General features: G+C 40.5%; 1 protein-coding gene across 2 annotated transcripts; it reads right to left on the bottom strand.

Annotated features, from left to right (window-relative positions):
- Positions 1–171: 171 nt before the first annotated feature.
- LOC124399673 (tumor necrosis factor receptor superfamily member 14-like) lies at positions 172–14808 on the bottom strand. 2 transcript variants are annotated; one of them, XM_046870775.1, is made up of 9 exons: positions 14467–14808; positions 13463–13552; positions 13133–13258; positions 12904–13053; positions 12221–12305; positions 11945–12105; positions 11813–11826; positions 696–754; positions 172–579 (listed from the first exon to the last, which is right to left on the bottom strand). In XM_046870775.1, the coding sequence occupies exons 1-9, from the start codon at positions 14504–14506 to the stop codon at positions 504–506; spliced, it is 801 nt and encodes a 266-aa protein (XP_046726731.1). In that variant the 5' UTR covers positions 14507–14808; the 3' UTR covers positions 172–503. The 2 variants fall into 2 exon arrangements, with proteins under 2 accessions (XP_046726731.1, XP_046726732.1); XM_046870776.1 differs by lacking the exons at positions 172–579; positions 696–754 and adding an exon at positions 10697–11567 and having other exon boundaries at positions 14467–14802.
- Positions 14809–15024: the final 216 nt, after the last annotated feature.

Genomic DNA, 15024 nt, shown 5'->3' with positions numbered 1-15024 from the left:
TTCAAAGGTTTGTTTTAGCTTCTGCTTTACTTATTGATTTGTCAACATCATTTCTTGTTTTGCCAAAACATTCAACATTTCTTAAATCTAACTCATGCCTGTGTTGTCTTGTCTGTGTGCTTAAGGTTGTTGTCATGCAGTAAGGTGAAAATTCAGCCCAGACTAAGGTCCTGAGTGCTGTGGAACATGTTTTTATTAAGGATCTCTGTACTTTGCTCATTCAGCTTTCCCTCAACCCTGACCAGTTTCCAACTCCATGCTATAGAAAAACACACTCACAACATCATGTTTTATTTTGGGGATGCTTTTGGCCAGGTAATTAGCAGTTCTCCTTCTGAAACATTGTCCCAGCTCCACACAGGATCTCTGAAGCCCAGTCAGAGAGACAATCGGGTTCTTAGTCACCTCTCTAAGGCTTTCTCCCAATTGCTCAGTTTGGCTGGGTGGCAGCTCTTGGAAGAGTCTTGGTTGTGTCACACAGCATTAATCAAATAATCTCAAAGTTATTCCCATTTCACAGTGGTGTTCCTCGTTATAATCGGGTTACTGCTGGTGAATCCGTTTCCTGATTTTTTTTCCCTAGAGAAAAGTAATTACAACATTTATCTTCTATATTATTATATAGAAGTTAACTTCTATATTATAATACCAGCTTACATATACGATAGTGATGTGATGGAAAGGGAAGGTCTTACCCTTTACTATTTGATGATGCGCAACCTGAATTGTGAGGATTAATTTCTTCTGTGGGAACCTGTGAATGAATAAACAGCATTAAGATTAAGACAATCCAATAAGGACTACATTTTCCAATTGTAGAGTAGAGCAGCAACTAACCATTACTTTGAAAATAAAACTAACCTAACAATTATTAGAATGATTAATAGACTATTAAGCTGACAACAGTTTTAGCTGTGTTCTAGAAAGTACAATTATCCTTCCTTAAAAGTCACCAGTAGACCTACTGTTCTGTTTAAAACTGTTTGTATACAAAGAATTGATATGAGGCATTTATTAATATCGCCATTTGTATCGCAATGCATTTTTTTACATATTCACATCTGTAAAATGTATTTACACACACACAGACACACAGACACACACACACACACACACATATAATGATAAGTAAATGCACTATACTTCTATTACTTAGAAAGTAACCAATAATTTGTGACCAACATTTCATATGTTGATTGATTTCTTGTCTGGTTTTATTTACAGGTAGTCGTCGACTTACGACGACAATTGGGATCGACAGATCGGTCGTAACATGATTTGGTCGTAAGTAGAGTAGGCTATATGTACAGTACTGTAAAATGATGCCGGAAGCCGGTACGCACTGTAGTTCGCCGCAGCTAGCGATTGTGGTCGTAAAGTCGAATGGTCGTAAGTTGCATAGGTCGTAAGTCGACGACTATCTGTAATTTTTTTTTGCACTAAATTTAAGATTTGTTGTCTGTCTAAACCAAAGAAATAAAAACAAACTAACTGTACCATATTGAATTAAATAGCATATTTTTCTATAGCATTGAATCGCATTGTGTTGAATCAAATCAAAATCAGATCACATTGCATCGTAATGGGGTAAATCTATCATCTACCTTGTAGCTATGCAAGTCATATTTATGCTTGAACATCTTACGCACTGATGCGAACAGTTGAATAAAGCAATTATCCAATCTGTACGGCTTTCTCTTTTGCAACACAAAATGAGATGACATGTAAAAACAAGTGTTATTTAGCATTCTTTTTAGCTGTATAAAAACGTAACTGCTTGATGCTGACATTCTTGCTCTGTCGACTAATCATTGGACCAATGGAGAGTAAAGATGGATGCTACATCAGTAGAGGTGTGTATCTTCACTAGGTTCATGATTCAATTATAATTATCATGTCAATGATTCGATTGAATTCAAAATCACGATGCATCTTCAATTTATAATATTACTGCATGTGGCTACATTTTTATCAGTGAATAAAAGCAGTCAGATGTTTTGTTACAGCCTTATTTCAAAATGGATTCAATTCATAATTTTCCTTAAAATTCTACAAACAATACCCCATAATGACAATGTGAAAGAAGTATGTTTGAAAATGTATAGAAAATATACAAAAGAAAAACACATGTACATAATTATTCACAGCCTTTGGGTTGTTGTCCTTTAGGAAGCTGAACCGTTGCCTCAGAATCGTCACCTCAGTCTGAGGTCCAGAGCGCTCTGGAGCATGTTTTCATTAAGGATGTCTCTGTACATTGCTGCGTTCGTCTTTCCCTCGATCCTGACTAGTCTCCCAGTTCCTGCCACTGAAAAACATCCCCACAGGATGATGCTGTCACCATGATGGACTGGTATTGGCCAGGTGATGAGCGTTGCCTGGTTTCCTCCAGACCTACTGCTTGCCATTTAGGCCAAAGAGTTCAGTCTTTGTTTCCCATGGTCTGAGAGTCCTTCAGGTGCATTTTTTGCAAACTCCAGGTGGGTGTTACAGGTACCGGGTTGTGGCGCCCGTAGACAGCTGTATAAAAAAAATTGAAAAGTGGAGAACAAAAAGGATGACACAGAAACTGTGGCTTGCCTTCATTAAATCTTTCTCAGTTATGTTTATTGACATGTTATTCACTGCAGTGTAAACACTGTCCATTTATCCAGTTTATTTCACTGTCCATATTCACTGTCCTCTTAGACATATTGGAGTGTCCAAAAATAAACACATTCTGTTACAACACCATTTTCACATCTCTACATCACTTTACAGATTAACATGCTGGTTACTTGCACCTTAAATGCACTTTTACACACACCATTCAGTGTTTCTTGGACTACATGCTTCACAGCAACTTGTAAATAACATGGCAGTTTTATTGTCAGCTTCTTTAAACGTGTAGAGCTTTGCATATTAACTCTGTGTATTTTAACTCTTTTAATTAACATATGTTTATATACTAACACACTAACATATAATTTTATATTTAAACATCTCTTAACATCATTTTAAAGTAAAACCAAATCTCTATACATATTAAATAAAACAAAATGCAGGGAGCCTGATATCACATTTTGACTCGTGAAAATATAAGCACGTGGCCTACACAAACCTCACATAAAGTACTACTTGCCCACACTAGCGCGGTGCGCGTTACCTTTGCTAAACAGCATTAGCATTTATTTTATTAGCATTTATCCAGCCTTGTGGAAAAAACTCTCTACACTAACACCAAAAGTGTCTCTGAATGTTCACAAAGTCATAACAACAACTTTGGTTAAGTTTTAAACATATTACCCACTTGAAAAGTGGAGAACAAAAAGGATGACACAGAAACTGTGGCTTGCCTTCATTAAATCTTTCTCAGTTATGAGAGAAATTTCCGGTGATGCATAGGCAAACTAGTCCCATTGCCCCCCCCTACAGGCGCAGAGGTATAATTGCATGTATATGTTACTGTTTAACATTACATGTTATGCAAAAATAAATCTTGAAAAAAAGAGTGTATAATAAAAATTAACTACAAAAGAAACAACTAATACACAATGTGGGCACACTTTCGTGGGCATCACACGCTCCCCGACAAAATAAGAATGGCTCCTGGCATTCCTTTAAACATATTAACCAAACAACATAAACTGTTCTTCAATCATAAACATCCTTAGTAATCGAAATTCTACTCAATAGCAAAGCGTTGTAGATGGAATATATGTGACTGGTGTATGGTGGGTATATGGTGGGTACGGTGTCTGAGTGTACAAGATGGGTTGTAAACCTGGTAGACTCATTGGGGTAATAAATGACATGGGCAGGTATGGGGGTGAAGGGAGATGGGTGATGGGCGTGTATGGGGATAAGTGAGCAGAAACTGAGTTAAGATTAGTGTGTGACTGCGTTGATGGTTCACCTAATGTTTCATAGGTGAGAAACTGTCTTGGCTTCCTTTCACGTGTCGACCTCCTCAGTTCTGTGTGGCCTTGCTCAACAAGATGGGTTAGGGGTCGGCTTTGGTGCTGGGCTCCACATACTGGTTGCCTTCATTTTCTTCCATAGGTCTACTGAGATCATGTAGGACCTTATCAGTGCCTTGGGTAGCTTCACTTTCTGGAAGTGCCAGGATAAAGCTTGGTGAATACCCAGGTACAGTAAAAGGTGTGCTACATACAGGTTCTGGAGCTGCACAGAGGTTCCTCTGAGGCGAGGTAGATTTCTCAGGATGAGTAGGAGGCCCTGCCTCCTGTCTCACTGAAGGGTTCTCAACCAATACCCTGGTTGTAATCATCATCATCATCATCTGAATCAGAGCTATGACCCTCACTGGTGCCCGTTTGTGTGGCTGTCTGATCCCCCTGTCTTACTGTGCGTTGCTTTTTTCCAGTGATAGGTCTGGTATGAGGTACGGTGATGTCGAGAGGTAAGTCGTTCACCAGCAACAAGAGATTGCGATGCAATGTACGGGTTTTTTCCTGGTCCCCAGTCTCAGGACAGACAATGTAAACAGAATTGTTGGCCAGTTGTTGTTTAACACTGTAGACAGTCTTCTCCCAATACGGTCTTAACTTGCCTGGGCCCCCACGTTCACTGAGATTCCTAACCAGAACCCGATCACCTGGTTGTAAAACCACTCCTTTTGCTTTCCTGTCATAAATAACCTTTCCTCTTGCACTGGACTTCCTGCTGTTTTCACTGGCAATCCGGTAGGCTTCTGACATTCTTTCGGCCCATTTTTCGGCATAGCCTCTAGGTGAATATGACTCCTTGTCTTCAGGTAACCCAAAGAGTAAGTCAACTGGGAGATGTGGATGACGGCCATAAAGGAGGAAAAAGGCGAATAGCCAGTTGATTCGTGTCTGGTGCAATTATATGCGTGTATAACATGCGGAGGTGATCCTTCCACCGCAGTTTCTCACTTTCAGTCAGTGTCCTCAACATCTGGAGTATGGTGCGGTTTAGCCGCTCAGCTGGGTTTCCTTGCGGGTGATACGGCGTTGTCCTGGAGTTGGCTACTCCCGACAGTTGCTGTAACGTTTGGAACAGTTTATTCTCAAACTCCCGGCCTTGGTCGTGATGAAGTTTGGCGGGGTACCCAAATCGGGGTATAAAGTCGCTAAACAGGCGCTCGGCTGCAGTCTTACCGCTCTTGTTCTTTGTGGGATACGCCTGTGAGAATCTGGTGAAATGATCAAGCACTACTAGAATGTACTCATAACCTCCACTGCTGGCTTCCAAATGCAAGTAGTCAATGCACACAAGCTCTAAAGGGAAACTGGACGTGATGCTGCCCATTGGTGCACGGATCTGTGTGGTAGGTTTCTTGGCCTGAATACATGGACATTTTCGGTGACATAATCCTCTATTTCTTTTGCCATAAAGGGCCAGTAGAATCTCTCCCTAGCAAGGTGGAGGACTCTTTCTGTGCCCACATGTCCCATCTCATTGTGCAGATATTTCAGAGCAAGCACCCTGTATTTGCAGGGGAGGACCAACTGTTTCTGCTCCTTAGTTCTTCGGTAAAGGAGATCATTTTCCAAATACAGCTTACTCCATTCATGAAGCAGCTTTTGAGCGGCTCCTCTCACTGTTTTTCGGATTGCTTCCGTCAATTTAGTGCCAGACAGTTTTAACTCTCTTATCTGGTTTATTGCTTTATCCTCTTGCTGGGCCCTCACAAGATCCTCATGGTTGATGGGCAGTATGTTGGAGTGAGATTGTTGGAGCGGTTTAGAGGAGGTCATATTAAGTGCTGCCACCCAGGCTACGTCCTTGCTCTTAGCTGCCTGACTCCCATCCCATGTTGCACGCACTGCCTCATCTGTGACTTCCCCAGTGCAAGTCATCTCATATGTCTCTATATCCAGAGGCAGGCGTGACAAAGTGTCTGCATCTACATTTGACTTCCCGGGCCTGTATTTAATGTCAAATCTAAAATCAGAAAGCTCACCAACCCACCGGTGACCGACGCGTTGAGTTTCGCCGTCCCCAGGACATAAGTCAGCGGATTATTATCTGTATAGACAGTAAAGTGTGGAGCATAGTATAAGTAATCGCGGAACTTCTCACACACTGCCCATTTCAGTGCAAGGAACTCCAGTTTCCCACTGTGCAGATGGTAATTGCGTTCTGCTGGTGTGAGTGTTCTTGACCCATATCCTATGACTCTCAGTTTGCTATCCTGGCGCTGGTATAGGACTGCTCCAAGGCCTCGGTCTGAAGCATCGGTATGTAAAGTAAAAGGCAAGTGGAAATCAGGGTATGCCAAAACAGGTGGACTTGTCAAGAGAGTGACCAATTGTTCAAGGGCCCCCTGGTGTACAGCAGTCCAGCTAACAGGTTCTCGGGAGGGTAATTGTGGCCCCAGCACTTTTACCTCGTACTGGGATCCGGGTTTTCCTGACTTCGTTTGGAGCAGCTCATAGATCGGCTTTGCAATTCGGGAGAAATCCTGAATGTATGAGCGGTAATAGCCCAGGAATCCAGTCAGCTTCCTCACCTCACCAACTGTCTGTGGTGTTTTACTCGTCAGGGTTTTGACAGCTTCCAAGTCACGGGGGTCTATTCTGATCCCCTCAGCTGACACAAGACGGCCCACATACCTGACTTCTTGTTTGAATAGCTCGCATTTCTCTGGCCTCAATTTTACTCCGTGGCGCTGGAGAGCCTGGAGGACTCTGCGGAGCGCCTCCACATGTTCATCGAATGTCTTTGCATAGCAGAGCACATCGTCAAGATATGGGATGCAGCACTCATCTCTGAGAGGCCCAAGCATTTCTTCCATGCTTCGCTGGAATGCTGCAGGGGCATTCGACAATCCAAATGGGACACGGACCCATTCATAAAGCCCCCAAGGAGTGATAAACGCGGTGAAATGACGGGAATCTTCAGCAACAAAACCCTGGTGATAGGCTTTGCCCTGGTCCAATATGCTAAACCAGGTATTGCCACCAAGGGTATCTGTCAGGTCCTGTATTCTAGGTAGAGGATGTCGGTCAGGGACAGTCTTCTTGTTCAGGAGGCGATAATCAATGCACAGCCTCAAGCTTCCATCTTTTTTTCTGACGCAGACAACTGGAGCAGCATACGGGGATTTGGATTTAACTATCCAGCCTCTGAGCATCAGTTCCTGTATGTACTCTTTTACCTCTTTAAAGAGTGGCTTAGGGACTGAAGAGTAAGTCCTTTGCACGGGTATTGTATCCTTAAGTGTGATCGACATCTGTAGGCTTGGTATGCATCCAATATCGTTTTCACCTTGTGCGGCGCCAGCTTCTTGTGAAGCATTTCACTGACCACTAACCTTTTTTCCTCGTTAAGATGGCTAAGGTCAACATTAGGTTGCCATGGAGGTGGGCTGGGGCCATCAGGGGTTAAAACAGCACTGTTGATGGTTACTGTGGATGTTGGGTTGTTGGGCTGGCCGCTGGAATCACCTTCTCAACAGTATGAATGCGACCAAGAGCTGTCTTTCTTGGTAAGAGGATGGAGTGTTTTGTGTTGTTTCCGACAGGTACAGTTACATATGGCTTCCTTGGGTTTTGCACCTCCAACAGAGCATCACCAACATCCAGGTCGGCCAGCAATGCGTTATCATCAGGTTCAAACAGGAAGGCTAAATCAGACGAGTCCATGCTTGGTGGGACTTGGCATTTTATCCAGGCTACTTGACCCGCTGGAATGGCAACATCTTGTCTGCCAGTCCGTATACATCCACACTGTACAGAGGGTTTGCTGACCTGGATGAAGGCTACAAGAAGCTCTGCTTTATCGGTTGATATCAACATGGCGTTACAAAGTAGGGTAGTGAGTGTGGGGACTAGCTGCTCAGGCTGTGTTTGTATCATCTCCTCCAGTACATTAAATCCCAGTAGTGGCCTCTCCAGGGTAAGACTGCTGACAAGAAATGGCACAGTGACTGACAGAGCAGGATTTTCATTTCCCATCAAATTAACTGTTAGGGATATCCAGCCATCAAATGGAATCATGTCACCATTAACTGCACAGACTTTCAGCTCCTCTCCATCCTGAAAAATCTCGCTAAGCGAGTTAACAATGGTATCTGGCAAGTATTTGTTTTTCCAATCTCTGTCAATCATGCTCACCTGAGCTCCAGTATCTAACAAAGCAGTCACAGCTAACCATTCAGGTTACAGTAGGTGAGAGCTTTTCTTCCAATGAGTTTGGCAAGACGCCCACTTTTGCTGTTCGGTAGGATGTGAAATGGTGTACCAGAGGTTGGGTTTGTTTGTCTCTGACTTTGAACTTCTGTCATGCCTTGTGCTTGAACGGCTGTCACACTTTGTGTGTCTGGGTCATTGGTATGGCGGGTGTGTGTCTGGGACTTTAGGGATCCAGTCACTGTCTGTCCCCCAACAGGGACTGGCTCCAGTTTTCCTGCTGCACCGTTTTCTTCAGACATCCCACTGCTCGATGACCGCCTTCGCCACAACGGAAACAGTGAGTGCAAGCGGAGTAGTTCTGTTCAATGCACTTTTGACATCCATATGGTTTCTCCCTCCTGTCGTTTGTCTTACCTCTCTGTGCATGCCTGACTTGTCCCGGTTTTTGTGTTTGTACTGACTGTTGCATAACCTCTACAAGACTGGTCAGCTTCTCAATTTTGTCTGTCAACTGTTGGATCACATCTGTTTTTGATTTCTTTTCCACTTTTTCTTCCTTGACACCAGGAGACTGAATGACATTTGCTTCAGCCTGAGCACTGTGCACAGTAGCGAGCCTTTGACGGGTGGCCGGACCTAAACGCCTCTGTCTTCCACTTTCATCGCTCATTATCTTATGTATCTGTTTCAGGATTGTCTCATCAGTCACACTAGGATCTGCAAGCAATGGTTTGAGTTCTCGACGGATTTCATCATGCTTGTGCCCCAGGCCTTGATGTACAGTATGGAGGAAAACATCCTGAACTGTGCTTGGACTGTACCTCACATCTGTATCAGCATGTCTTGAGGCCAGCAAGATCTTTTGCTTAAGCCCTATTGCTCTATACAGGAATTGTTGAGGTGTCTCATTGTCCTTCTGTTTGGTGCACATGAGCTCCTGGAAAAGCTCCAAGGTGTTTTGCTCACCGAGGTGGGAGTAAAGAAAAACTTTGAACTCTTCGATAGTCAGATCTTCCTTGTTCATAAGCATATCTTTGAAATTTCCAGGTTTTATTGCCCTGAGGACAGCTTTAACAATTTCTGCATCACTAAATTGCTCCTTTACCCCTTCTTCAATCTGGCGGCAAACATTGTTATAACTGATGTCTGAACCATGATCTCCAATCTGACCACCCTGAATCTTGAACTCTCTACGATGTAGATAGGACAACTCTCTTAAGGAGACCAACTTGTCATGAGCAACAGTTGTGGGATATTCACCCAAACGCCTAGTGTTCAATGTGTCCCTATTCTGTGATGTGAGCTGTGACTTTGCAGGTGAATGGAGTGTGGACTGCAGAGTGGAGGTGGGTATGTACTGTGTGATCTTCTTACTAAGTTCCTCATAGCTAGCCAGTAATTTCTGTATTTCTGAGTTGTGTGTGTTGATAGCTGTGTTTGCTAAAGGGTGTATTGCATTAGCATCAATTTCAACAGTCTCACCATCAACTGGATTTACATTAACATTAGCTTGAGTTTCCTCACCAGTGATATCAACTTGTAAGTTTGACAGTGGAACATGTGAGACAGCATTACCTTTTACACACATTTGTATGTCAGACACATGACTCTGAATAGTTACATCAACTACCTCTTTCAACTCTAATAAGTGAGCTAGGCCTTCATCCTCAGACTCTTGCAAGTGCTTACTGTGCATGAAACTGCTGATGTAGTCGAAACAAGCCTCCTCATCCATAGGTGCCAAACGAGACCGGTCCACCCCTGGCACAGGACCCAGCGACTTTGCAATCTGGAACAGTTCATCTGCAGAAAGGGTGAGCAGGCCTTTCTTGATGGTCCACACCAAGCTTTTCCTCTCACTGTCTGCCATGAGTGTTTCCCTCTTTCACGCAATGGGTCACCGTATCGAATCTCTCTCCCCAATGAGTGGCTAGTTCCCTGGCTGGTCACCTTTGGTCCCAGGTGTCTGTATCACTGGATCATCTTCCACCCTGACAGCGGAGAAGATCCCGGACGAGCCCCCAATAAACTGTTACAGGTACCGGGTTGTGGCGCCCGTGAGACAGCTGTATAAAAAACTGAAAAGTGGAGAACAAAAAGGATGACACAGAAACTGTGGCTTGCCTTCATTAAATCTTTCTCAGTTATGTTTATTGACATGTTATTCACTGCAGTGTAAACACTGTCCATTTATCCAGTTTATTTCACTGTCCATATTCACTGTCCTCTTAGACATATTGGAGTGTCCAAAAATAAACACATTCTGTTACAACACCATTTTCACATCTCTACATCACTTTACAGATTAACATGCTGGTTACTTGCACCTTAAATGCACTTTTACACACACCATTCAGTGTTTCTTGGACTACATGCTTCACAGCAACTTGTAAATAACATGGCAGTTTTTATTGTCAGCTTCTTTAAACGTGTAGAGCTTTGCATATTAACTCTGTGTATTTTAACTCTTTTAATTAACATATGTTTATATACTAACACACTAACATATAATTTTATATTTAAACATCTCTTAACATCATTTTAAAGTAAAACCAAATCTCTATACATATTAAATAAAACAAAATGCAGGAGCCTGATATCACATTTTGACTCGTGAAAATATAAGCACGTGGCCTACACAAACCTCACATAAAGTACTACTTGCCCACACTAGCGCGGTGCCGCGTTACCTTTGCTAAACAGCATTAGCATTTATTTTATTAGCATTTATCCAGCCTTGTGGAAAAAACTCTCTACACTAACACCAAAAGTGTCTCTGAATGTTCACAAAGTCATAACAACAACTTTGGTTAAGTTTTAAACATATTACCCACTTGAAAAGTGGAGAACAAAAAGGATGACAGAAACTGTGGCTTGCCTTCATTAAATCTTTCTCAGTTATGAGAGAAATTTCCGGTGATGCATAGGCAAACTAGTCCCATTGCCCCCCCCTACAGGCGCAGAGGTATAATTGCATGTATATGTTACTGTTTAACATTACATGTTATGCAAAAATAAATCTTGAAAAAAAGAGTGTATAATAAAAATTAACTACAAAAGAAACAACTAATACACAATGTGGGTACACTTTCGTGGGCATCACATGGGCTGTCATCTGACTTTCACTGAGAAGTGGCTTCCGTCTGGCCACTCTACCATACAGGCCTAAATAGTGAAGTGCTGGAAGGTTCTCCTACACAGAGAAACGCTGGAGCTCTTTCAGAGTGATCTCCTCCTCCTGGTCACGTCCCTGCATAAAGCTCTGCTCACCCAATCACTCAGTTGGGTCGGGTTGACCGCTCTAGGAGTCCTGGTGTTTCGAACTTTTCCCAGATATGGATGATGGAGGTCACTGTGCTCATTGGGAGCTTCAATGTTGCAGAAACTTCTCTGTACTCTTCTCTAGATCAGTGCCTGGACACAATTCTGCCTCTGAGGTCTACAGATTTCCTTGGACTTCATGGCCTGACGTCAGTAGGATATAATCGATTATGGTTCAATTTTTAAATATCATACACATTCTTTTGAACAAAGTCAGTTTTCTGTAACATGAATTTTACTGGTTTTGTCTGCATCATAAGAAAAGGATCAAGCAATACTTTTGATAGAAAGAGCCGCTTAAAGACTGTGCACAGTGTAGCATCAGTATTGCAAAAAATCTAAATGCTTTTTAACAATGTAATATTATATTATTTAAAGTCAGCACTTACTTTTAATTCTCTATCTGTAAAAAAAGGAAAAAGAAAATAAGCACTTACAATATAGATAGGAATATTGTACAGTATAGATTTGTAAACATGCTATTACATTAAAAATGAAGGTTAACACCGAACACAACTCACTTGTGTCTCCTCTGTGCATCCAATATGAAGATAATAACAGTAAAGGAACTGCACTTATGAGAAAAGCTGCTATAAGACCAAATCTCTTTCTTAATCGTTTGCATTTAACATCTGTAATAGAAGTTCCTTCTTCATCCACAATCTCATTATTGAGTGAACAGCTTGAAGAAAGAAAAAACACTACTTTTACACAAAGAGAAACACTCAACAGAGAGATGAAAATCTAACAGGCAACCAAAAATATTAAAGCTCAAATTATTAAGAAAAATTACTTACTCATTCCATTTAAAGCATCTCACACCTTTAGGGGAATAAAATCCTGATGGACACGCTTCACAAACTGTGTCTGAGGATTTAGTGCCTGTAAATAAAGTCACAATTCAAATTCAGGACAGTGAAGCACACAACAGTTTTACAATAGAACCAGTCATCTGTGGTTTTTAAGGATGCAGTGTTTCCCAACCCTGCACCTGAAATCTCTCTGTACTGCACTGATTTAAACTTGGTTTAGTTAAAAATTAAGGAAGGAAAAATCCCATTTTTACTTTTAAATGCGAAGATGCAAGTATATATGCAATCATAATATTAATAATTATAAAATCAATCATCATTTTTACTTTTCAAATTTTCATGTTAACATTTTTCAGACACCTGCAAAAAAATAAATAATAATAATTCACAGAAGTTAAGTGCAATTGAAGCTACTACTTTTTACTGATCCATTTAATGCTCTGTAAGATGTAGTGATAACTATAATTGTAGCAAGGAGCTTGAAGATGCAATGGCCAAACCTTTTATTTTAGATACATATTTCAATGTTCCATTATTGTCCAAAAACAGCTCCATAATCATGTCATTTTTACTATGAATTGAAATGTTATATGTTCAAAAACTAAATTGCAGATTGGCATTTTGAATGTGACCGTGATCAGAGTAAAAACTGAGGCATTATTACTCACCTAGAGTTTTTATTTGTTCTCCTGGTTTACACTCACTGTGTTTCATTGCAAGAGAACATTCTCCATCTGAGTGCTGTACACAGTAATACCCATCCAAGACCTCACAGACTGTGTCCTTTATTGTGCTACAGTTTTGCAAAATGTAAAGCCCTAGAAACAGAACATTAGATTAGCAAATCCTGATGATTTAAATATTAAATATAAAATAAATGTACACGATGATATTTACCTCTGTCACAGGTTTTACATAGAAAACAACTTGTTAGACGATTACGCACATTCATGAATGTTCCTTTAGTACAAGGAGCACATGTTGTACTGTAATCACCAGTACAGTCTCCGAGAACCACCAACCCTGCAGAACAAAAATATATGAACTGAGATTGTATTCAGTGATGAGAAAACAGAGAGCCAATATGTTATAGTTCACATAAAGCCTCTATAAAATCATCTTCATTAGAGTTAATATCACAATCAAATATGAATAAAAACATAGTTTTACTTCATCTACATCACCTAACAAGCAGTATATCATGGTGCAAGTCTCATCATTTCTTACCTATATTACACATTGGACAGCATTCTTCAGCTTTTGATAGATATTCACCATGCCTGCATGATGCTCCAAATGTGTTACGAGCATAAACACCTGTTTGGTAGCAAAACACATGCATGTATATACTTCTGAGGCAAGTAAAAGTCTGACTGATTGTTTAAACTTAAACACAATTATAAGAATCAGCTACGTTTGTGGAAAACTATCCTATCAAAATGTATTTACTTTTCTGATTACTTCTTTTCTTTAAAACGATTAAAACATTTGATGAACAGATTAATGTGATTTCACCAATATACAGTATCTCACTGTCTGTTGTGATCCTGAGCTCTGGGTTACTGTCTGCATGCTTACTTTCTTCATGCACTCTTTTTCTCACCTCCTAAAACATTCCAGTAGGTGCCATGACAAGATTCAGTCTAGACTTGAACGTGTTTTCCTGTTTTATCCCTAAATTTAATATAAGACTTAATAGAGTATTTAATTCATTTAGAGTTAATATAAGACTTTTGAAAAGTCTCCTGGATCATATACAGTGCATTCGGAAAGTATTCAGACCCAATTTAATTTTCAAAATGTTGTTACGTGGTAGCCTGATACTACATTTAAATTGCTTTTTTTCATATTAATCTACACTCAGTAGCCCATAATAACAAAATGAAAACAATTATAGAAATGCCTGTAATTTTGTTTATTAAAAGAATGTAAATATCATGTTCATAAGTACCCAGACCCTTTGCAACAACACTTAAAAATGAAAAAAAAAAGCTTGTTTTTTTCTTTGATATACAATGTTTTTTAAGTTCCTGTTGTAGAGAAACAATTCAGTCAAACACAAACAGAATGATATTTTATGAAAAAAAAAACCTAGTTTTAAAGCTTTAATAACTTAAACACTTAATAATATTTATGATTTCACACGTAAACTCCATTAAACGCGTAGAAACAACTCAGCATTGATCTACATCGGCAATGGAAGCAAAAAGAAGGTCACAATAACCGCTTACCGATTATGTACAAATGAAGTGGCAGAAACGTGGATTTCATTATCTTTGGGGAGAGAAAAATACAACAGTTCAACCAATAAAACCGTGGCCGCGGTAGACTGTCGTTTTCTTTGGCTTTCGTGTGAAAGTCCCTTCCTTCGTCTAGCAGTCCTAAATTTTCACTATTTTTTTCACAGTCAGAGTCGCAGTAGACGGAATTTTCCTTTAATAACCAGTTTAGCTCCTGTTTTCCCTGAACATTCTTTGTTTTTTCTTAACTTAAAAAAAAAACCCGAATGTAATCCGAATTTTCTATCACGTAAATAAAAAAAAACGCCCCCCCTGCCTTTTTTTTTTTGTCAATACCGCCACCTACTGTACTGGAGTGTAGACCGTAATAGAGTGAACACTTTTCTTCTCCCTTATATAGTTTTATAATCTTAATGATAATTTCCAAAACTGCAAACTATATTCTATTTGCTAGACCTGTGTCCTTTAGCAAACTAAATAAATGTGTACTAATGTCACGGCTTTCCCCCAGAAACCTCCATTTTCCTAATACTTTCCTTCAACTTTATT

Source organism: Silurus meridionalis, chromosome 17 (genome assembly GCF_014805685.1).
Source record: "Silurus meridionalis isolate SWU-2019-XX chromosome 17, ASM1480568v1, whole genome shotgun sequence".
In the NCBI taxonomy this organism is placed as follows: domain Eukaryota; kingdom Metazoa; phylum Chordata; class Actinopteri; order Siluriformes; family Siluridae; genus Silurus; species Silurus meridionalis.
The sequence above is the reverse complement of the archived record's forward strand: the minus strand, read 5'-3'. Positions and strand labels throughout refer to the sequence as shown.

Excerpts from the sequence above, each read along its gene's own strand:
- LOC124399673 (XM_046870775.1), bottom strand. The coding sequence starts at position 14,506 with ATGAAATCCACGTTTCTGCCACTTCATTTGTACATAATCG. Across the intron at positions 13,259-13,462 it reads CTGTCCAATGTGTAATATAG|GGTTGGTGGTTCTCGGAGAC; the intron begins GTAAGAAATGAT and ends TTTGTTCTGCAG. Across the intron at positions 12,306-12,903 it reads AGAACAAATAAAAACTCTAG|GCACTAAATCCTCAGACACA; the intron begins GTGAGTAATAAT and ends CTTTATTTACAG.